The 24,229-nt window shown below is 35.4% G+C and overlaps 3 protein-coding genes across 5 annotated transcripts; 2 read left to right on the top strand and 1 right to left on the bottom strand.

The window, feature by feature from the left end:
- Nucleotides 1-3,744, top strand: LOC11409905 (zinc finger CCCH domain-containing protein 62). Its single transcript, XM_003611737.4, has 8 exons — nt 1-341; nt 431-548; nt 1,718-1,779; nt 1,865-1,916; nt 1,995-2,100; nt 2,457-2,555; nt 2,657-2,780; nt 2,855-3,744. The coding sequence occupies exons 1-8, from the start codon at nt 98-100 to the stop codon at nt 3,391-3,393; spliced, it is 1,344 nt and encodes a 447-aa protein (XP_003611785.1). The 5' UTR covers nt 1-97; the 3' UTR covers nt 3,394-3,744.
- Nucleotides 3,745-4,427: 683 nt separating this feature from the next.
- Nucleotides 4,428-19,087, top strand: LOC11410605 (uncharacterized). Of its 2 annotated transcripts, XM_003611736.4 has the most exons (24): nt 4,428-4,829; nt 5,210-5,319; nt 6,279-6,444; nt 6,546-6,646; nt 6,792-6,864; nt 6,962-7,097; nt 7,286-7,446; nt 7,813-7,937; nt 8,017-8,116; nt 8,802-8,898; nt 9,103-9,154; nt 9,364-9,465; nt 9,555-9,701; nt 9,861-10,023; nt 10,117-10,347; nt 10,838-11,010; nt 12,105-12,233; nt 12,483-12,600; nt 12,734-12,929; nt 13,051-13,162; nt 13,241-13,395; nt 15,072-16,437; nt 17,307-17,501; nt 18,292-19,087. In XM_003611736.4, exons 1-24 carry the CDS (start codon nt 4,697-4,699, stop codon nt 18,769-18,771), a joined length of 4,821 nt encoding a protein of 1,606 aa, XP_003611784.3. In that variant the 5' UTR covers nt 4,428-4,696; the 3' UTR covers nt 18,772-19,087. The 2 variants fall into 2 exon arrangements, with proteins under 2 accessions (XP_003611784.3, XP_024640884.1); XM_024785116.1 differs by lacking the exons at nt 4,428-4,829; nt 5,210-5,319 and having other exon boundaries at nt 6,277-6,404; nt 6,546-6,864.
- Nucleotides 19,088-19,401: 314 nt separating this feature from the next.
- Nucleotides 19,402-23,753, bottom strand: LOC11415527 (uncharacterized). 2 transcript variants are annotated; one of them, XM_039834344.1, is made up of 10 exons: nt 23,578-23,753; nt 22,555-22,647; nt 22,348-22,464; nt 21,759-22,187; nt 21,365-21,672; nt 21,184-21,283; nt 20,966-21,025; nt 20,671-20,754; nt 20,432-20,548; nt 19,402-19,951 (listed from the first exon to the last, which is right to left on the bottom strand). In XM_039834344.1, exons 2-10 carry the CDS (start codon nt 22,639-22,641, stop codon nt 19,649-19,651), a joined length of 1,605 nt encoding a protein of 534 aa, XP_039690278.1. In that variant the 5' UTR covers nt 22,642-22,647; nt 23,578-23,753; the 3' UTR covers nt 19,402-19,648. The 2 variants fall into 2 exon arrangements, with proteins under 2 accessions (XP_039690278.1, XP_003611782.2); XM_003611734.4 differs by having other exon boundaries at nt 23,243-23,752.
- Between the last annotated feature and the right edge of the window lie 476 nt (nt 23,754-24,229).

The following is a 24,229-nucleotide window of genomic DNA, read 5'->3' as shown; positions in this document are numbered from 1 at the left end:
CGCTCTTTTCTCTATGCTTGTTTCATTTCAATTTCAAATATTTTTACACGAATAAATACCGCGGCGTGTCTGCAAATACAATTACAGCTACAAAAAAATGGATGAGAGGAGAGGAAAAAGAACAGTGATTGTTCTCTCCTCTTCCTCTGAAGAAGAAGAAGAAGATTACGACGACGATTCCGAAGAACAAAACACCGATTGCGATGACTCGTCCCAATCAGATACCTGTGAAATTGAAGATGAGGAAGATGATGAAGAAGATCGCGATGAAGCTTCGGGATCAGATAATTGTGATGTTGATGACGAATCTCTCTCCGAAAAAGTTGTTTCTCTCCTTCAAGGTTTTTATTTCTACCAAATCATCAATTGTAAATTAACAATAATGTATCGAATCGATCATGTTATTTGAATTCAGTATTCGATTTCTCAGGTGGAAAGGATATAGATTCGTTGAAATTAAACGAATGCAAAGCGTATTTGCGGAAACATGGTTTGAGGCTTACAGGAAATAGAGCAGTTTGTATCGCGAGGATAAAAGAGCATTGGAGGTAACTATTTCAAATCTTTACTTGTTCTTCAATCTTATTCTATGATGTTTATGTATACCTTTATTTTTTCTGCTACTGTAATCGACAGTGAAGTGATCGGTAAAGATTAAATAAACTTCAATTGTTTTCGTATAAGCTATAAGTTGTTTTCATAAGCTATAGTGGAGAACTTGTGAAAATAAGCTGTAAACAGCTTATGAACCTGTCATAAGCTGTTTTTTTAAGTTCTTCCAAACAGTTTAACAAGTAGTTATAGCAGTAGATGAATTCATATAAGCTAAACAGGCGCGTATTCATTATCATCATATAAGAGAGCTTGTTAAGTATTACATTTTCCCTATGATGTTACCCTCATAAAAAATATATTGACATCACTATACAAGTTGAACATTTTGTTTGTTTAGGAAAAAGATTCTAAGAGAAGACAATGAGCTATTGAACTATATGCATTTCACCTTTGATCCATCAATCTACTATCAAAAAACTAAAAAATATTTAATCAATATTCAATAAGGCCTTTCATCGCCAGTTGATCACTATCATTGTTAAACGTGACAATTTTGGTACCAACTGTGTTCCTTTTTATGTTTAGTTGGAATGAAAGTTTCGGCTAGGGGTTGGTGCCATGTTCTCAAAATGAGTGTTGTACGAGTCAGTGTATTCAATTGTGGATTGCGGAAAATAGCGGTTTGTTCAAATTCCTCTATGCAATAGTTCTATAGCGGCACTATAACCGCTGTTTGACAATATTTTGCACTAAATACCATATTGTGGGACAATAGCGATTTGTTGAATATCCACTATGCTATAGTGCTATAGCCGCTATTTAACAACACTGGTACGAGTGTGGGACACTCTGACACATCTTCATTTTCAATATGAAGCGTTGGTGCCACATGTTGTATGATTTTGTGTTAAGAAGCAAACACTGGGACATGGAAAGTATTTGTGAATTGGCAAAGCTCATGATGGCATTTACATATCTTCATTTTCATTTTCTGAAAATAGATTTTATTCAATTTTCTGTTAATGATTTTACTTCAGTTTATTTGAACACAAGAGTAAGGTAATGATTATTTCTTGAGAAGATTGGACATGTTAGTTTGATTTTGGGCTATTGCACTTACATCCTTATGCTATCTTTCTAAGTGATTAGTTTGATATCTCAGGTTAAAACATGGAAGTGGGTACACATTGTATCCAAGATCGTCTTTCAACATTAATTGTACTGGTGAGTTATAATATCTTTTTTCTGTCACCTGCCTTACCCTTATCATTCTTTAGATGAATAGTAGTAGCCTTCTCACTTTTCTCAGGTGATGTCTGCATGGGTGATGTCGTTCTGTTCAGACAAAAGGTTTATGAAAAGTAATTTTCCTTCTAGTCCCAAATTATTATTTTATGATTGTTATTATTTTGTTATTAGTCAATTGTATATTTCACTAGGTTTAGCAAAGGGGCTAGGCATGGAAGAGTTAGAGGAAGCAGAACTGTTGCTGGGAGGGTTGTAAAGGAAAGCTATGGTGCAGCTAAACAACAACATACCTTTACTGTAAGTCTCAACTGTTCTAGCAATGGGTTTTATTACAAAAGTGTCACGTATTACTCATTTGGTCTTTTATTTGAACAATTACTTAGGGGTGATATATGCTCTTGTAAGATGCAGAGTGCAATGGCTCTCTTGGTTGGTGTTTCAGTGTTTCCACAATTTTATTTTTCAAAAAACAATAACATATCGGGTTTCATAGATGCAACTTGCATTTCATATGGTAGAAATGTCTTATGCCAGATTTTTCAGATTAATATTATGCAGAACTGCTGTGAAGAACTCTTTGCACTTCGATAACTCTTGCTTCGTCAATTTTGATGACTCATTGCTAACTTAAATTCTTCATCTATGTCTTGCAGGTTGAGGTGCTGTGGAGTAGTGGGGTTAGGAAATTACCTCCACTTACTCCTTTGCTTGTAAAGGGTCGTAATCTCTATAAAATGAAAACTTACAGACAGGTATCAATCAGTTCATGCAAGCATTTATAATTTTGTTTTTCTTTTCCCCATCCTCAGGGTGTTGCTATTTGTTTCTTTTATTGTTATTTGTCATGCTTTAGAAATGGAAAAATGAAGCTGATAGGGTCAAAGTGCTATCTGAGAAGCACAGACGCGGTGCAGCTGCAAGGTTTGTGAGAGGGTTGAGGCAGAAAAAGAAAACCTGTAATGCAAATGGATCTAAGGGTAGTATAAGTTCATGTAGTACTGTCTTTCAGGTTTTTCACATTATTAGTAACTCGTCGCTCATACCTTATTAGGTTCTAAGCGGCAGCATGAAATCCAGAACACGAAGCAATCAAAAAAAGGACGATCTGGTGATATAAACAAGGTTAGGCACCTTGATGGCTCCCGAAGAGCAGACGAGTATCAGCATCAAGTGGCCAAGTCATCAACACAAGCTACATGGAATGAGAGTACATCTTCAAGAGCCTTCAGATCTGCAAGGGGAAGAGTACACGAGTCGGCTGAATTTGACCGCTATCAAGCCCCCGCCTATCCATTACAGGCTAGTAGCCAACAAATTCCATATCAATATCATGTACATGCTCAAAGCCGGAGTGGACCAAATGAATTTGTTTATCATGGAAGAGGCCCAAATCCAAATATGAGAGGATTCCCACCTTACAGGCCTGGTGTTAGTGACTTTACAACTAGAACAAATATATTCAATGATGGTTATCATGCCCCCACGAACCGATACGACTTTGAGATGAAGAATTTGAATGCAGATCGTATGGACAGGCCATTATACTTGTCTCCAAGAGACAGGTATAGAGGGAGATATTATGGCATGTGATATATAATCTGTTTTTTGAAATATAAACAGTTTGGCTTCACCTTTTAACAGTGGCATACCATGGGCTATCCTACCGTGCGTTTGACTTTGGACCTGTGTATATAGTATTTTTGGATGAACAATGAGAGGAGTGAAATCATCCTTTCTTAAAATGTGTTCGTAGTTATGGGTGTACATATACTTGAGGAAAAAGTGTACTTTTAAATTGTTTTCAAATTGAGCTCAATAATTGGACTAGTGTACATTGCATTTTTGGATGAACAATGAGAGGAGTATAACTGTGTAATCAATCTTTGCAAATATGTACCCTGGGCTTGCATGTGTATGAGACTTCATCTATCTCTTGCACGAAATGAGGATTATTTATTACCCAAGAGCTGCTTTATCTCTCACTGTTGCTTGAAAACTGATACCATGTACCGTTCTTGACGGGCAAAACTTAATTTTATCTTGATTCACTTATTTAAAGATGGAAAAACTGTATTTTTTATCCGTTCGAAAAGTACTTTCAAATGAGATCAGTTTTCAAGCAGATAAGGTGATAGAAAAAGCAGCTCTCCAATTATCCTTTGAAATATTAGATTTTAGTTCTCTTTCTTCGGACCTCTAGTATCATTCTCTCGTAACTTTTTTTTTTTCTTTCCTGAAAAACACTTTTATTCACACTTATATACAAACCAAAATAAAGTCTTCGGAGTATCATTCTCTCTAAAACCTTGCTCTTAAAATGTATAAATAAGTAAATAAATGAAAATTTTCACTTTAGTTTCTGATGTTTTTCTAAGGTAATTTCTACGCTAGATGCTAAGAAATAATGAAACATTTTCATATACTTTAGGGATTAAAATGAAAAATTTCATATATCTTAAGAAATTAAAGAAGCATGCACAGTAGGTGTAAATTTATTTTACACAGACAATCGATAAGTACATATCATTTTTCAACTTTACACAAACAACTCCAAGAATAAAATTGAGGGATTATTCTAAATATCATTATAAAATAAAATAAGAAAAAGGGAGAGAAGTGTATATTAGAAAAAATGGGTTGTAAATGGCAATTTGAAGCAGTCGGTCTGAGTGGGCCACAATGGAGAGAAGTCCGATTGAATTTCGCGTTCATTTCGTTCTTCCCTTCTGTTGTGGCGCGAAGATCATGCAATTCCATTTTACAGTTATAACGCTTTTTTGTAGCATCTCAACTACGAAACAAAATCTGAATCATTTCGATTCGCAAAGTAACAAAAATGAAGCTGTTGTATGTGGAAAATTGAGAAGAAGAAGAAGAATCGGATTCATTCACGATGGAGTGGACAACATTACAGCATCTTGATCTTCGTCACGTAGGTCACGGTGTTGTTCCGTTTCAACCTCATGCTGCTTGCTTCCATTCTCATCAGGCTCTCATTGCCGTCGCCATCGGAACTTACATCGTCGGTAAGTTTTGTTTAGTTCCTGCATTATCATATAGCCAACTCTCCTTGAAATTCAGCTTAGTTAAGCGCTGTTTGGTATAAGCTATTTCTACAACAAAAGCTAAAATGAAGTTAAATTTTTTTCTTATAAGTTATAAACTGTTTTCATAAGTTTTCCTGCAGAGCTTATGAGATTAAGTTGAAAAGATTTATGAATATGTTATAAGTTGTTTTTATAAGCTTTTCCAAACAGTATTGTAAGTTCTTATATCACTAGGTAAGTTTAAATAAGACAATCCAAATAGTCCTTGATCTTCTTCGAACAATGTCATACTTTCCCTTTTGAATTGATTTTGGAAAATACATTACAAGTTAGAAGTTGGGTTGTTTCGATGCATGCAGAATTTGACGCATTGACAGGAAGCAAGATTTCTGCTCTTGACATTGGTGCACCTGTTGTCCGCATGGCATATAGTCCTACAAGTGCTCATACTGTGGTTGCAATCCTCCAGGTTGGACACACCTGAAATTCTCTTTGGTGTATATTTGAATTTTTGTTTTTTTTGTTATTTATACGATGGGGCTAGATAAGACTAATATTCCGGTTACGTCGGAGTGAAACAATAACTAGTTTATGGTTATCTTGCAGTGACTCGAACCTATGATAATAATTTTAACCAATGCGCCAAAGCTTCCTTTCTTATATTAAAATTACTAAGTTGCATTAAAATTTTCTTGCAACTTTATTATTTTGACAACCTTATAAGGGCCAAACATATTACAGGTTTATTGTTGGCAACCTAACTTGATGGTTTATTGCAGAAAGTTATAATAAAATTTTCCTATCATTTTGGTGACAAATGTGCAAGATTTAAGTTGAAAACAGACAGAGTGAGTTTATGCACATTAATTTGGACTGCTATTTGGTTGATTTCGCCTTTTGTCTTTCTAAGTAAAGAAAAAAAATTATTTATGCAATAAGCGAAAGATCTTTCCATTGCAAATATTTTTTCTGATTTTAGTGCAACATGATTGGTATGTTTAGAGGTTTCAAGTTGAGCCATGGCCCAAAAATTCAAGTTTTATGTTGGCTGACATGTTGAGAGCTTTCAAGTACTTCGGCCTTTTTAGAAGATAACTTACTAACTCATTTCCCTGTTTAAATCTTACCTTTGTATTCGGCCAACATCATTCTCCCAGTTTAGAGTTCCTTTATTTAAATGTTTTTTTATGAGATCGTTGTTATATCTTCCTTTATTTTTTATTCTGATATTACTTTTTTTAACATATAAAGGTGTAGCGGCATAGATAATCTGATTTTTTATTTTATTTTAGAGTAAATTCCACTTGTTTCGTCTATGTTTTTCTGAATTTATTGTAGCACAAACTTGTTTTGTATTAGTTTACATGTGAGTTTTTGTCATTGCAAAGCACTTCTGTATTTATTACAGTTATTGCTTTTCATTTGTAGGATTGTACATTAAGATCTTGCGATTTTGACTTGGAGCAAACCTGTGTATTGCATTCGCCAGATAAGAAGTCCGACAAAGTTTATTCTGAAACAGAAGTTCATCTGGCAATGACTCCATTACAACAGGTTGTGTTTTTTGGGTTTCATAAACGGATGAGTGTTACAGGTTCGATGTCTGGTTTCTCATCTGTGAGGGTAAATGTCTTATTGTCACTGGATTGATTAATAATCATTACATTTTCGACATCTGTTTTTGCATAAATGAAGTTGTTGGAACTGTTGAAGGCGGTAGAGCACCCACAAAAATCAAGACAGACTTGAAGAAGCCTATTGTTAATCTTGCTTGTCATCCTCGCCTTCCTGTTCTGGTATTACTTAAATACTTGTCATAATTCTATTTATTGGCAAGTTCATATTATATGTATTTCTCCATAAAAAATATCTAGTCTTCAGTCTTTCTTCTAATGATGATACTTCAATCTCCCTTCTCTACTTTGTTGCTTTGTGTCCTAGTATGTTGCTTATGCAGATGGTTTGATTCGAGCATATAACATTCACACCTATGCTGTTCATTACACACTACAACGTGAGATGATTTTTGCTAAATTCTGTTCTTGTTGACATGGTTTATATTTATCCAATAAGTTATATTCTTAGTGTTATTGATTTTTTTTCTTATTCAGTTGAAAATACTATAAAGCTTAATGGCGCTTGTGCATTTGCATTTCATCCAACTCTAGAATGGATTTTTGTCGGTGATCGACGTGGTACACTATTGGCATGGGATGTATCAATCGAGAAGCCTAGTATGATTGGAATGTGAGTGACTGTAGTTTACCTTTGGTTTAAGTTTCTTCATCATCTAACTGAAAGACCTAGCATCATGGTTATCTATTTAAACTTTGTTAAATACACATATCCTATTGACGGAAATGTTCATGTCTTTGTTATTTTGGTTACTCTTGTTCTTGTCTTCGAATCTAATGATTATCTTTTGTAAATTTCAGAACTCAAGTTGGCTCACAACCAATAACTTCAGTTGCTTGGGTGACAACTTTGCGTATACTTGTAACCCTATCAAAGGATGGAAATATGAAAGTTTGGAGATTGCGGGTTCTAGTTAATCCTAATAGACCTCCTATGCCGGCAAATTTTTTTGAGCCCGCTGGTTAGCTATTTTGCCTCTTTCTGCCTCTACTCTAGCTTTCCTGTTGGTTCTTGGTATATGCTTTCTCATGTTACGTGTATCGCGAAATTGCTGTGCTATTTTCCCTTCTCAATAGAATCAACATCATCAGTCTTCTTGACAAAGTGTTCGGAAAGTCCTGGGCTAGAAACTACACTTCAACAACATTATGCAGATCAATATAGTTATTACCTTTAAATTTCTCTGTGGTGATGGTGGGATGAAGGAAATAATAAAGGAACTTTAGAAAGAGTCAAATCAAATATACCAAACAATCGAATTGCTTCACTTTCTTACAGTTCGTTTCATTGCACTTGGTTTTCTCATTCGTATTACATTCTTATGCAGCAATTGAATCAATTGATATCCCACGTATCCTTTCTCAACAAGGTGGAGAAGCAGTGTATCCCTTACCGCGAATTAAAGCTATAGAATTTCATCCAAAATCTAATTTGGCAGCACTAGTGTTTGCAGTTAAGTGCCACCTTTCATTATTTAAACCATCCTGGATAGTTAATATAGGATACATAAACTTGTCGTTTATTACAACAGAATGTAACAAATGGAGATACTTCAAAAAACAAGACCGAAAACAATAGAGAAAGGAGAAAACAACTTTTTGCAGTTTTGCAAGGAGCAAGGGGATCCTCGGGTAACTACTTTTATTTAGCTTTAAAGAGCCTTCAACATTTAAGGATATTTTCTTCTAGAACATATAAAATTTCCACAGTTTTAGGTTTCTAGTTTTGCTACTATATTTTCATCCATCAACATGATACATATAAAATCTCAAGTTTTTCTGTTTATTTTTTAATGGGACATCTTACTGAAGTCAGCCCTGATGGCCTGTGGTAAAATTGTATGATGTTTTTTCTCCACCTTTTGTGGATATCTTACATAATGTTCCATGAAAATGGCCTATTAGGGGTGTTTTCCTAGGCTCACTTATAATTTTAGAGTATCTTAGATTTTCTCTTTGGATTATATCTTATATAACTTATTATTATTTATTTTTTTATTTTTCTTGATTTAAATCTATGCATTCCTATAAATAGGGGTTAGTATTTAGTGTTTTGTATCAAGTCACTATCAAGTTAGTATCAATAATATTCACGGTTTTTATTATTTTTTATCCTTTTATATAAAATCCCACAACTTCAACTCTGAATACCTCATTTGTTTAGTACATATTTTGCTAACTACTTTTGTTTACTGTTGCAGGTTGTCTTTCAGTTTTTGTCTTCTTTCAGTATCATTCATCTCATGTTTGTGTTAGATATGTTGTTTCCATCCAACTCTTTAATCATATACATACTAATGGTTGAGATTCTTTGCAGCATCGCTTTTAAAAGAAAAATTATCAGTCTTGGGTTCATCTGGTGTCCTAGCAGATCATCAGCTTCAAGCTCAATTGCAAGAACATCATTTGAAAGGGTGAGTTGAAATCTGTAACTGGGTAGATGAAAATAGGTAACCAGTATTTTATGGAAAACTAGTCGTTAGATTCTATTTTGTTTATGGAAAATATGTAACTCATTACTTTTGACTCTTTTCTCCCTTTGTTATCCGATGCATTTGATTTGTGATAATTCATAATTATCGTATGTTATTGTTGATAATCTACTCTCTTTCCTGCAGCCACGGTCAACTTACAATATCAGACATTGCAAGGAAAGCTTTTCTCCACAGTGTATGTTTCTTTCCTATTGTATTACCTTTTTGTAAGACTCAATGTAAATAAAAAATGCAATGCCTATTGCCTAAGATGTGACTCTATAATTTGACCACAAAATTTGATGGCTCAAGTTTCCTTACAGTCCTGCATATAACTTCCTAAGAAAGCTTTGGCAAATCTTCTTGCCCTGACTTAAATTTTGCACTTCTGCATTATTCTTGTAGCATTTTATGGAAGGCCATACAAAAAGTGCTCCCATATCCCGCTTACCCCTCATCGCTGTTCTAGATACCAAGCATCGTCTGAAGGACATTCCTGTTGCCCAGGTAAGGTTCCAGTGACAAGTTGATTAGGGACTGATTTTTGTCTTTAGACATTTTTGTTCAATCAACTAAAACAATTCATGCACTGCCAGCCATTCCATCTGGAGCTTAATTTTTTCAATAAAGAGAACAGAGTTCTTCATTATCCCGTCAGGGCTTTTTATGTGGATGGACCAGATCTTATGGCTTATAATCTCTCATCTGGATTGGAGAATACCTACAGAAAGCTCTATAATTCGGTAACGTAGAGAGAGTAGTAATTTTAACAAATATTGTGTTGTCCCTCTAATTCTATTGAAATCATCCTTTGCATACTATAATATATTGTAACTATTTATATTTTACAAGTGAAAATCATGTCTATATCAAACCTTCTAATGTTTAGCAACTTTGTATAGATTCCTGGCCATGTGGAGTATCAAGCAAATTACTTGATTTACAGTAAAAAGCAACATCTATTCCTTGTAGCTTTCGAATTTAGTGGCATTACAAATGAAGTTGTAGTTTATCGGGAAAATACTGAAGTAGATACAGTAAACAGTAAAAGCAGCAATGTGAAAGGTATTTATGTGTGAGGAATACATTTCTTTTCTCTTTCAACCAGACTTTGTCATGCATTATGTGCAATAAAATAATTCAACTAGTTGTCTACAGGTCGAGATGCAGCATTTATTGGTCCCAATGAAAATCAGTTTGCTATTCTTGATGAAGATAAGACAGGGTTGGCAGTATATATACTACCAGGAGGGCCCTCACACGAACCTAAGGATATTGAAAAAGCTTTTGAAGAAAACCAAGCTACAGAAACTAGTGATAATTCAATTAAAGGCCCAACACCGTTTATGTTTGAAACTGAAGTTGATCGTATCTTTTCTACTCCTTTAGGTGCTTGAAAGTTGAATATGTTTCTACATGCATTCATATATAGTTTTTGTTGTGTGTGTAGACATGGGATTCATTGATAATGACGTAAATCAAAATTCATCCGTGACAAAAAAAAAACAACCTTTGATAGGGTGTATTTAATCCAAAACCCACTCATGCATATGCATACAATTTCATATTATATGCTTCATGCACTCCATCGAAGTACACTTTACTTTCCAAATACATGGAACTATCTATGATTCTTCTGTAGAACTTTCGTTGTTTACAATATCTGAAATTTAGCCCACAACATTTACATAATATTTACTCACATTTCACTGGTTGGATTGGTAGTTTTCTTAAAGAAATCACTGAGCAAAAGCATACAAAGTCTTAAACTTGTCTCAACGGATCCCCCATCTAAACCAAGGCATACACACAAGTTTAGATGCTTTCTATTGATTCAGTGGTAGTAGTAGGTTGTAATGATTAATTTTCTTGGTGGTAGATTCAACCTTGATGTTTGCTTCTCATGGGAGCCAAATTGGATTAGTAAAGCTCATACAAGGGTATCGCCTTTCTACTTCAACTTCTACTTCCACTTCTAGTGGACATTATATAACAACCAAAGGCGAGGGGAAAAAGTCACTCAAGTTGAAAATAAATGAGATTGTACTCCAGGTATCAATCAGCTGCATGCTTAATTATGATTAGAACTAGTAGCAATATCCATTTCTTCTTGGCAGTTAATCACAAGTGAAGAAAATAAAGAAAATGGGGCAATAAAATGCCCTATAGTCAATAGCGGCGTCTATAGAGGTGTGGCATAGTGGCCCCTAGGTGCTACAAGAAACCGATTGACCATTGCATTGTGGTTTTAAGTAGAGGCTGTAGCACCGCCAATATAAACCAAATAGCAGTCAGATAGTGGCCAAATAGCAGTTGTAGTGACCAGGAAAGTGAAACTCCTAAAAAAATCTGAATATTTTGGACTTTTTGGTCATTTTTGAATGACTACGAAATACAGCCTTCTTGTTTTTTTTTTTTTGGTTTTTTTGTTTCAACTCTGAAATGGCTTCAAATTTATTTTTTTTTTGTTTCTCACTGTGTGCGCTTTTCTGCTACTTTCTGTGACTTCTTGGCGCCCATTATCACCTGAAGATGGTGATTTTATTATAGGAATCACTTGTATTTTTATTTTAAATGCTTAAAATTAGTTATTTTAAGCCCCAGAGGCTAAAACTGGCGTATTTTATATTGGAACGTGGGTAGCAATGAACTTCGATTTTTAGTTTTGAATATGCCTTTTTTTTTTAATATGCCTATAATGTCATGTATTCTTCTATTGTTTAGCTTTCATATGTATGGTATAAGTTTCTTGTATTGTTTACTTAAACATCGATGTAGTGGCCATACCTCTACCCGCTGTATTGTGGGGGTCGTCCATTATATGCCATTGACTACATAGACAATGAAAGTGTGGCTATAATAGTTGTCGAACTTTCGAGTTAACTCAAAACCCCACCAGTTCAAGACTGTAGGTATTAAAGCCGAATCAACTCACATACAATATTGTTTCTAGTAAAGTTGGGTAGACCCACACAGGAATCATATCGACTTACATAGAATCGCGAGTTTGAGGACAATTCGACGAGCCAATGACATAAAGGTTATCCCCTCTGCATACCTAAAATGACACTGCATTATGGAACAATAATACCTAATGGTTCTGCATTGTGGTTCTACTTGGTAACACATTTTTTAAAATTTGTCAGGTGCACTGGCAAGAGACCCTTAGGGGACACGTTGCAGGGATTTTGACAACTCTAAGAGTTCTTATTGTTTCTGATACACTTGATATACTTGCAAGCACTTCAACAAATTTCGACAAGGGACTTCCTCCAATATCCTTGGATTTTTTTAATTGAATTAAGGAACTACTTATTCATATTATGGGTGCGTTTGATTGATTAAGTGGAATTTTGGAAAGAAATATGAGCAGTGGAAAATAAACAGGATCACTTTAATTAAAGCCTTACTCGCCCTTTCTTCTGCCTCTACCTTCCCCCTTTCCACATAGTCATCCCAGCACACCCAAATTTCATATGCCACTTGAATATATTTGTGTTTTCAATTCCTTAATTGATGCTTACTTCAGATCACTCTTATGGATTGGGCCTGCCCTTCTTTTTTCTACTGCCACTGCAATCAGTATACTTGGCTGGGATGGAAAAGTGAGGTCCATTCTCTCAATTAGTATGCCTCAAGCAGGTAAAGATCTTGCTCTGTACTGGGATTTCATGATATCTTAGCCATCTATTTTGTGTGTTCTACTTTATCAACTACCTTACTATTTTTTCCAGGTACTGTCCTACTGATCTATTTTTATAAATTTCTTTTGCAGTCTTGGTTGGTGCTTTGAATGATCGATTGTTGCTTGCTAGCCCGACAGAGATAAATCCCAGACAGAAGAAGGGAGTTGAGATCAAAAGCTGTCTTGTTGGTCTTCTTGAGCCTCTTCTCATTGGATTTGTCACAATGCAACAAAGTTTTAAGCAGAAGCTCGAACTGTCAGAAATACTATACCAAATAACATCAAGGTTTCTTTCTTTGCTGCTAACTTTCTAATGGAGAAAGTGCTAGATTTCATGATCTCATTAAGACTTCTGTATATATGTTAAAGCTGGTAACAACTGATACGTAAATTTTATCTGAGTGAAGGTTTGACAGCTTGCGCGTAACACCAAGATCTCTCGACATCCTTGCTTTAGGCTCTCCTGTTTGTGGAGATTTAGCTGTGTCATTATCCCAATCAGGTCCACAGTTCACCCAGGTATGTAGTAATTCTTTTTGTCTTGGAATTCAAATACTCCCTATCTGATCTCCTAAGGACGTCGAGTTTTGATCTTAGGTGATGCGGGGTGTCTATGCTGTAAAATCTCTTCATTTTTCAATAGCTTTATCTGTTCTGAAAGATGAGTTTCTGCATTCAAGAGACTATCCACGATGCCCTCCTACATCTCATTTATTCCATAGGTTCAGACAGTTGGGTTATTCGTGCATCAGGTAGGTGAAGTGGTAGACTAGGAAAATTCATTGTACTCATGTCGCTGCTATTCTACCTAGATGGACTGCTGAAATATGATGTTTGTGTGTTTCACTGATGCTGATTTTCTTGATTTATTTTCTATTGATACTAGTTAGGTACTGCTTTCCTATCCCAGCCATTAGCTAACCTATTATTACGTATCTGAAAAAATGATATATTATATATGAATGTGCAAGTTTTTGTTTTTATCAATAATTATAATCTCATGATTCTGGCCTATTCTTCGTGAGGTAAGAATGCAAGCAGGGGCAGGGACAGCAAGTTTTCTCTAAGGGGGCCAATTTACAAGCACAAATATAAGTGAAGATTAAAAACGATATATCCACTTTGAACATTGACATGTGAAATTGATCTAAACAAGTCATAGAAACAATAAAAGATTGGAAGAAGAAAAACAAATATAAATATTGGGGGTGCGGTGTAGATTCTTTGATAAAACTTATGAGGGGTGCCACAAAATTACTTCTCATAGAATTCTAAAGGAAGATAAAAAAATCTGTGTGACCATGGCCAACAAAGGCCACCCCCTCCCTCTTCCCCTGTATGCAAGAATATGAACAAATAGAGTTACCAAGTCATATAAAGCTGACTAACACCTTAGCATGTCACCAGGAGCCAACAAAAAATTTCTATATTTATCAAATATATTCTCAACCCCAACAAAAAGTGTATGCTCAGAGCATATGGAAGACACTATTCAATAAAAGCATCGTTAAGGAAGCATGTGAGACCTCCTATGATGAGTATGATCATTATATATAGAGGACTTACATGCTTGCATAATTTCTGTTTTCTTTATGATGCTTCATATTGGGTGGTAAAGAGAAAATAAGAACATTAGCTTAGTGTTGCAGAAATGACTGTTGCAGTGGATAAGCGAACATACTAGACAAGGTAGAATTAGGAAGGGGTACAACAGAGAGACAGCAGGCTACTATTGAGGAAAATATTGTAGAATCTATTCTAAAGTGTTTTATTTATGTGAGAAGAATATCAAGAGAAGCCCCGGTAAAAATAGGTAGCTAAGATAGAGGACAGCCCAATAGTTAGAAGGAAAAGGAGACTAAGGAATACTATTAGCCAAGTCATTAAATTTGTAAGGATTTGGTTCACAATAAAATACAGTGGCATTATCTCATTTTTGGGAAAAGATTTTGGTGGTTGTTATTGTATGATTTTTATTTGCTTTTACGTACCTAGCTTAATCAATTATCTCATGATCAAATGTTCTGCCCCCTGCTTGTTTACATTTGAATGGTCGTTGTAAAGATGCATTATTTTCATATGGTTGATTTATATCGCCGTTTGTATGAACTATGCCATGCTTGTGTCTTTCAAATGGGAAACGGAAAACATGATTTGGTTTGGAAGATGGATGCGAGAGAGAGAGAGAGATTTGTTAATAATATACTAATCACTGATAGGTTGTAGCCTAATACTTCTCTTTACACCAATAATTAGGTGGAGTGCTAGGACTGTTAAACAAGACCAAGCCCACTAACATTGAGACTACTAAATATGATATTCTAGCAGAGCTAATGCTATCGATGAGCACATGAAACGTCGTCCTCTGAATTGCATGAATGCATGATCATAATGTTTGTTCACTTTTGTAATTTAAGATTACTTGCAGGTTTGGTCAGTTTGATAAAGCAAAGGAAACCTTTGAAGTTACTGAAGACTACGAAAGCATGCTTGATCTGTTTATATGCCACCTTAATCCTAGTGCCATGAGGCGTCTTGCTCAGAAATTGGAAGAAGAAGATCTTGACTCAGAATTGAGGCGACATTGTGAAAGGATTTTACGAATTCGATCTACTGGATGGACACAAGGAATATTTGCCAACTTTGCTGCAGAAAGTATGGTTCCTAAAGGACCTGAATGGGGCGGTGGAAACTGGGAAATCAAAACCCTTGCTACTGCAAAGGATATACCTAAGTGGGAGCTTGCTGCAGAGGTGACACCATATATGAGGACTGATGATGCTGCAATTCCATCCATAGTTTTAGATCATATTGGTGTGTATTTAGGCTCGATTAAAGGAAGAGGAAATGTTGTAGAGGTAAAGGAAGATAGTTTGGTCAAAGCGTTCACTCTAGCAGCTATGGATGCTAAAGCCAATGGTCTTGAAGTATCTCCTATTAAATCCTTGCCTAATCAATTGAAGGGGCTTGATAAGACCCAAGGTGGTTCACTAATGGGTCTGGAGAGTCTTAACAAACAGCCTGCCAGTTCTTCGGCTGATAAACAGGCTAAAGCAGCAGAAGAATTCAAGAAATCTATGTATGGAGCTGCCGGTGATGGTAGCAGTAGCGATGAGGAAGGAGTGTCAAAAATCAAAAAAATACATGTTAGAATAAGAGACAAGCCAATTGATTCTTCTGTGGATGTGAACAAAATTAAAGAAGCGGCTAGTAAATTTAAACTTGCCGGAGGGTTAACTCCATCAAGGAGCAGGTCGTTAACCAGTGGACCACAAGATTTTGGCCAGTTTTTGGCCCTGCCTCCTGTAACAACAGGAATGGCTGCTCGTACAGTTTCAACTCCTGGTGACGTGTTTGGTACAGAGACTCTTACTCGCCCAGAATCAAGTTCACAGCCAATAACTGGGGCTGTGGGTAGAGGACCTATTCCAGAAGATTTCTTTCAGAATACAGTTTCATCCCTTCAGGTTGCTGCTACACTGCGTCCTGCTGGGTCGTATCTCTCTAAACTTACTCCAGGGGTTGAAAGCAGCAAGGAAACGGCTAACCAGTTTAATACTTCTGAAGCTGATGTAGGTGATGTTCAACCTAAATCTGTTGTAGTTTCAAATGAGCACATAGGACTTCCGGATGGTGGTTTGCCACCTCAATCCTCGGATCAGGCTGCAGGAATTCCCCCATCACAGCTGCAAGCATCTACCCAACCTCTCGATCTTAGCATTCTTGGAGTACCAAATTCTGCTGATAAGCCTGCACAAGCTGGGTCTTCGCCATCTTCTGTACGACCTGGACAGGTATAAATAAATGCATGCATAGGCATCCATATACATGTTGAAAGTATAAAAGAATGCATGCATAGGCGTTCATATACATGTGGAAGTGGAACTAGGAACACTTTCTAACTAGAGCATTAAAGATGCTTTTTTCCATTTCTCTTTTTGATATTTCATGGTATTTTCAATCTGTTCATTGCGTAAGAACATGGAAAGAGATGCAAGAATCAGATGTTCTGCACCGGATTGAACCAGCATGCAGCATAAACAGATAGGAATACTCAATTTGCGTTTCTTCCTTTCACTATTTTGTGGATCTAGGGATAGAGAATAAATTATGAAGGTTTTCTAAGAAAATTGTTCTTATTGAGCTAGTGTACATATAAACAGTAGTTACTTCCAATAATGCCACATCTTAGAAGCCTGCTTTATTGAACCTCGTAAGTTTTACCCTCTCAGTTAGAACTAAGGTGTACATTAGGAATAAATAAAAGAGAAGCAAGAAACTAGAGGCAATGAAGGAAATATGAGAGGTGATCAGTTTGGGGAATGTATGTGGCCAGCAACCTGCACATATTACAGGTGGGGAAGGGACCTGATTCTCTTAGTAAAACAGAATAAAGAGAGAAGGGGGTGGGGGTGAAGCAATAAAGGTTTGGAAAGGGTAGGAGAAAATAACTTGAAGAGTCTGTAACGTCTCCATCATTATCATTTTTATGTGTGTGTTTATTTTTGGTAATTTGTACAGGTAAAGATCTGATAGTATAGTGGAAACTGAAGAAGGAACTTCGATATTTCTTCAATATAACCATGTTCTAGTTCCAGTTTCATTTTACTGAGCATGTGTGGTTTTTTTTCTTTCTAATATCTTCTCATGGCTCTTATGACAGGTTCCCCAAGGGGCTGAAGCATCTGTATGTTTCAAGACAGGACTTGCTCACCTGGAGCTAAATAATCTTTCTGATGCCTTGTCTTGCTTTGATGAAGCTTTTCTTGCATTAGCTAAGGAAGTATCTCGTGGAAGTGATATAAAAGCGCAAGCAACAATCTGTGCTCAATACAAGATAACGGTCACTCTTCTTCAGGTACCAGGACCTAGCTCGAACTTTTAATGACATAGATAGAATGGACTCTGACCTAAAAAAACATTAGGTAAATGAACTTCTGCACCTTTAGGCCATGAGGAAGCACTATCATCAAAGTGTAGTTTGATGTTTTTCTTGCTGTCAATATTTGCTAGTTAAAGTTTTTGTAAAGATAGCCAACTCCTGAGATAGCAAGCATAAGAGAAAATTAAAGGCAATATTATAATCTCTGCTACTGTCATAGTTGATATGAAATTATACATGAAGAATAAGTGTAAGTTTTTCTATTATGAATCATGGGATCGGAGGGATATAGATCATAGATGCAAGCAAGATAGAGTGCATAGGAGTATTCATGAGGAAGATACTCAGAGGTTCATGTAGAAGGAATATATATTGATATAAGAAGAATAGAAATGGTACAATGAGTGTTCCTATATATAGAGATTAGTTGGACTAACTAACTCTAACTCTAACCAAGTTTCTCAAACACTAACTAACTATAGTGTATTCTAACTAACTATAGTGTAATATTTTCCGTAACTGATATGGAGTTCCAGGCCGATTTTGAGAACTAATATGAAAATAAACCTTTAGCTAGACTTGTGAGTTGAGCGTAAATATTTTTTGTGGAAACCTTGGTGGTCAATCAGACCTAATAAATTACTCCAAAATTCTCAATCTTCTTCCCATATAATGTGCCTGTTAGATGTGTATGTTGTTCCAAATTTCTTTTATTTTACATATGTTTATCCCTTTAACTAATTTAAAGCTATCCTTGTGACTGCAGGAAATTGGACGTTTGCAGAAAGTCCTTGGTTCAAGGGCAATCAGTGCAAAAGACGAGATGGCAAGACTTTCTCGCCATCTGGGTTCATTACCTCTTTTGGCTAAACACAGAATAAATTGCATTCGAACTGCCATAAAACGAAACATGGAGGTGCAAAATTATGCATATTCCAAGCAAATGCTAGAACTACTACTGTCCAAAGCACCTCCAAGCAAGCAGGAGGAATTCAGGAGCCTGATGGACTTGTGTGTTCAGAGGGGTTTGAATAACAAATCCATCGATCCACAGGAAGATCCTTCACAGTTTTGTGCTGCCACATTAAGCAGACTGTCAACAATTGGATATGATGTCTGTGATCTATGTGGATCCAAATTTTCAGCTGTGAATGCTCCTGGATGTACCATCTGTGGAATGGGAAGCATCAAAAGATCAGATGCACACGCAGGGTCAGTTGGCCCAGTTCCTTCTCCATTTGGTTGAGTCTGCTAGCAGTGTGTGTTTACTTCGGAAGCTGTTGAGTTAACATAACTTCATTGTAAGGACACAACTGATGGGAAAGGAGAAAAAGTTCTCACACCAAATCCCAGATATCATATAGTTTCTGAATTTTGTGTACACAGCCTGAGTTTTCTTGTGGTTATTTGAGATGGCCTCTACACCCCCTCCCACACTTTAACTTAATTTTTCGATCTAGATCATTCTTTCTCTGTAATTAGAGTTTTGTTATCCAATAATTTTGTAAAACATATTAACCCTTTGTGAAGATAGAAACAAGTTGAATAACATAATTAAAATACATCATCTTTTGGTTTAAGGTTAATCTGCGTTGTCAATGAAAGTTATCAGGTAAGATTGAATAGCATTGCCAAAAAGGTATTAGTTTGAATCTTAAAAAAATATTATATTATTATGTATTTTGAAATGAGACAATCACTCCTCTTGGGCTTTATTGCTGACAAATATGGAAGAACTATTCCAAGTTGTATATAATATTACTGTCATAATAATATTTTTAAGATTATTGGTTATAATGGTCTATCCAACCCCCTTCTTTGTTTTTGTATTATTTTTCAAAGATATCTCTCATATTTTGGTGCGATCGTGGGAAAATTTTCCTATAAAATCTATGCTTACTGCTAAGTGCTAAGGACCTTATTACAGTCTTTAAAAAAAAAAGGACCTTATTGCAGTTTACAAAGGTCAAAACCCTATCAAAGGAAACATTACTTGTTATCTACTTTCTGTGTGAACTATCCAATATACAAAATCCAGAACATCAAAGTTCAAAAATCTGTGCTTATTGAACATTAACAGCACCTCTCACTGGATTATTTGTGGTTGTCTAAAAAAAACCAGGTTACTGGTGTACAAGCAACCTGAAACTGAAATCATAGGCCGTCATATGTACCATGTGTGAAAGAGGCTGCCTTCCCCTTCTTTCAAGGCATTCAACTGCTTCCTTTCTCAGTTCAACAGGTAGCTGAAGGCAGACCCAATCCAACAAAGATTCCAAGTCCTTTGCAAAGTCAAGTAAAAACCAGTCAAGTATCTTTGGAATTATTAACTTGTTTGTTTTCGTTATGCCAACTGCTGCCTGTAAATAATCTCTCTTTGCTGCTTCTAACTCATTATCAACTTGTGATGCTGTGTACACCCTTACCTTCATAAAATAAAAATATATATTTGTTCCATCAATTCAACCAAATGCATTAATTTATGAATTCATCCATATTAAGAATGATTAGTAATGCTAAATATGTAATTGGTCCTGGCTGGTAGTGAAACTAACTCAGTCATTACATTACAAGTTACAATACATCTTAAGTTTTGAAACTAACTCAATCATTACGTTACAAGTTACAAGTCAGTTTTTAGGTCATTTCTCTAGTGAAGGTGAGATTTGGATTATTTTTTTCCAACACAATTATCCTTAGCACCTAATCTATCCTAGATATTTCAATTCTCAGCATCAAACCATTACATAACATCCTGAAACAAATTTTCATATATACTGGTCATAAGGAAATCATATATTGTTAGACTAGATGATCACTTATGAAGACATTAAGGAATATCTGAAAACGAAAATAGTTAGTGTCCACACGATGCTATTTTCATCTAAATTGAGAAACAAACATACCACAGGTGATGACCAGCTTCCACATGATAGTGCAAATGTAACCAAAGGTTCAGACCATTCCAAACCAAATATGCCTCTTGCTTTCATCTCATCATTTTTTGCAGATTTCAGACAGGTCTGTTGCAGGAAGCAAAGATGAAAATCAAGAGATGAATTGTAATCTACAAAGCATAACAAGGACTTCAAAAAATAAAAAACGATCATGTTTAGCACAAGCAGATAGTAGATTTTGAACTTACATAATTCAGGTGATAAGGAAGTCTCAAGATGAAGTGCTCTATTGTGATTGCCTTGAGCAAGTGTCCCCCCACTACTATTGTGGCCTGTCACAAGCATTATCAAGCTTTAGTCAACTCGAATGCTTATCTAAATATAATTGGAAGCTGGAAAGAAGAGTACCAAGAAATCCACTCATGTCAATATGTGATGGAAGCAAAGATGAATTGAGAAGGAGCAACGATAGTTTTTGTGCTCAGAATAATTTGTTCTTAAAAACAAAAACAAAAGTTGAGAACATTAAAGTGATTATTGTACCTTCTGCATCAGTGCTACAACCATTTCGGGACTCTCTGGTATGCCATGCTCTAAATATGCCTACAATATAACCAAATAATTGTAGTCACCTCAACATATTAGGCAAGGTAATGTGAGTGTATGTGGCATCAAATATAAATCTACACCTCAAAGAGACAACTCTTTTAGTTTTGCTTGTAGTGAGAAGTAGTAAATGAGTGACAGAAAAAGTATCTTACATTCATCATACATGAATTGTAAGTGTTTATCCAAAATGCAAGTTTCTCCTGATGAGTAAGACCCTTCAAGTTCACAGAGGCAAGTTTCCCAAATAAGAACCTGGACATGTCTTTTAGATTAGACCAACACTCATAGTCCATATGTAGCATCAGCAAAAAGTTAATGACCCTTTATACTTACTTTAATCGATTGATCAGAAACACTGAATTTTTCATTCGGCTGAAATCAACGGCGGAAGCTTCAATCTCACAAAAGCTATTGTAGGCACCAATATCTCTTGTTTTGGATATTGAACAGATACCATATGGATCATGTAGAGGTGTTTTCAATTCTCCTAAATTGTCCTTGAATATGGAAATTCTCATAAATATGCTACACAAACACTTGACTATATCCTCTGAAACTCTATTTGGTGTGCTATCAACTTCTAACACCTTATCACCTGAGGAATTTTGTGCTCTTTCTTGATCTACTAATCTCTTCTCCAGCTGATCATTCAAAACAAAATGATTGTTGAAATGACACCTCAATCGTTTCGCACATCATATAGTAATTATTGGAAATTGTTAAGTACCTGCAACTTCACGTGATCTACACACTTGTCAGCTGATTCTTGTTTGGTTGGTGATTTCTTCACTGGAGTGATGACTTTAGCCATTTTCTTTTCAATAGATTTTTCTTCTGGTATTGATGATAAGGAATCTTGTTTGGAATGCAATTGCTTCCCATTTACTAGCTTTCTACTAGAAGCACTTATGGCAAGAGAAATCTGAGGCCTAGTGGTAGTAGAATTAAGCTCACTTTGAGACAATGATTTTGACCTTTGATGTTTGGATCCTTTGATGGAATTCTGCTCAATGGAGTCAATCGAATTTTCTGCATTCCTCTTGGAGGAAATGTACACAGCTTCCTGATATAAACCTTGTCTGAAATTCACAACCTTCTCTTCTAATCGAACCACCTCTTCCTCCAATACCGCAACTTCAGCCACAAGCTCTAACGTCTAAAATACACAATACACAGTTTTTCTTACTTTCGATGTCTATAGATATCAAAGATCAAAAACTTAATTCTAATTAAGATATATACCAAATGCATTGAATACAATTGATCAGTGAGATATAGTGAATACAATTGATCGATCACTGACTTAATCTACTTACATGGGAAGGGAGATAAGGAGGAAGACGAGGAAGTGCGCCCAAAGGTCTAGTGAGTGCTCTTTCTAACACTCTATGAACATTCTCTTCATGTCTTAGCTTCCTCTTTAACTTATCAACCTGCAAATTTCGAGCAGCATAATAACTACACTGAAAAATTGCAAATGATGTGTAGAACAATTAATAATGCAAGGAATATGTTACACTCACATCTTGTATCAAAGCCATTTTCCTTTCTCGACGTCCTTTTTTCAAAGTATTATGTGCAGCCATTTTCCTGCTCCCTCCTTTTTCCATCTTGTCCTGCTTTGCACATTAAGTGAGAAACAATTTTTTTGTAGAAACTATGGTTTTTGTATGAAATGAGAAAGAAAGATAGAAGGAAGGACAAAGACTATATGTTTCTCATGAGAAATGAAATAACATAGTTCTCAGATTTGGAATTAAAACATCATTCCTCACTGTTAAAGTAAACTTAGTTTATGTTATGCTTTTAAACCAATTTCTTATTTTTCTCAATTTTTCTAAGAGATGTTATGTTACTTCATGAGAAGCCTATATTCAAAACCAAGTGGTTAGACTTAAGTAGTCGATGAGTTTCGGTGAAAATCAAATTGACCACGAGTACGCAAGTTTAGACTATGGCATGAATAATCTTTGACCAGTCTTTACTTATCATATCCAAATTACGAGAGTCCATTTCCTCGGGGCCGAAGGGTAAGACCAACAAAAAAAAAAAAATATGAGAAACCAACAACCTTAAATGGTCATTTGTTTCTTAAGACCTTACAATCAAACCAAAATAAAAATAAAAAGTAAAGAAAATTGGCCATAAAGAGAAAGAAAAAAAGAAGAAGAAAATAGTTTGCCGTTTTTTGAAGGAAGTTTGATTGATTACCTGAAGAGTGGTGTGCTCTCTGCTACTCATGTTACCACTTTCACACAAAACAAGAAACAAAATAATGCAATCTAATGAAATACTACAGCAGAAAAAGGTAGTAAAAACATGCACAAAGTTATGCTAACTCTGATAAAGTGAATCTGCAAAACAGTAACCAATAATTCACAAACAACAGAGAAAAAGAGAAACTGAGAAAGGTTTTATACAATTCATGGAGCGGGAAAAAGAAGAAAAAATGGTTTTTGTTTTATACAAATAATAAAAAAATATGGAAGAAGATGGTGAAAACAAATGAGAAGGACGAGGTTTGTTTAAGGTGTTACATATACGACCTCATATAATGACTAATGAAAGTGTTACAGTTGTTGCTTGTGTAAAGTACCAATATGGGATAATGATGACAACAATGAAACAAATTCTGAACTGAGATGTTTAATGATATTTATTACTGTGTTACATGCATATTGCTAACAATTAAATGTTGTTGACAGACATAGATAAGGACATAAAAATTCCTTTTCTTAGTGAAACTGCTACTATGCGTAATTAATGATACTTCAAGGATGGGTGATGCTTTAATAATCAAGGATAAATCTATTATAGTTTATCAAAAAAAATGGATAAATGTATAATAAAAAATGACAATGTACTATAATTTTTTTTTGTTAAGTGAACTAATTGCTACAAATTACATTTTTTAAAGTTAATAATTAAGGTATTTAGGATTCGAACCTCATCATCTATATATAATATAATATGCAACGTATCTATCAACTTACTTATTCTTTTATAAAAGATAGAATTATATTGTGGTGAATAGTACTTCACATGGTTGTTAATTGTGGTACAGTGACCGTATAGAAAACCGTCTCATGTGGGCGTTCTAAAATGAAAGTATTGTCGGAGTTAGGAATCATTGCCGATTGGATGCAAACACAAGATTAAGAAGCAAGCAACGTTATCACTAATCTGCTCATTGCAACA

Source organism: Medicago truncatula, chromosome 5 (assembly GCF_003473485.1).
Source record: "Medicago truncatula cultivar Jemalong A17 chromosome 5, MtrunA17r5.0-ANR, whole genome shotgun sequence".
In the NCBI taxonomy this organism is placed as follows: Eukaryota; Viridiplantae; Streptophyta; class Magnoliopsida; order Fabales; family Fabaceae; genus Medicago; species Medicago truncatula.
The sequence above is the reverse complement of the archived record's forward strand: the minus strand, read 5'-3'. Positions and strand labels throughout refer to the sequence as shown.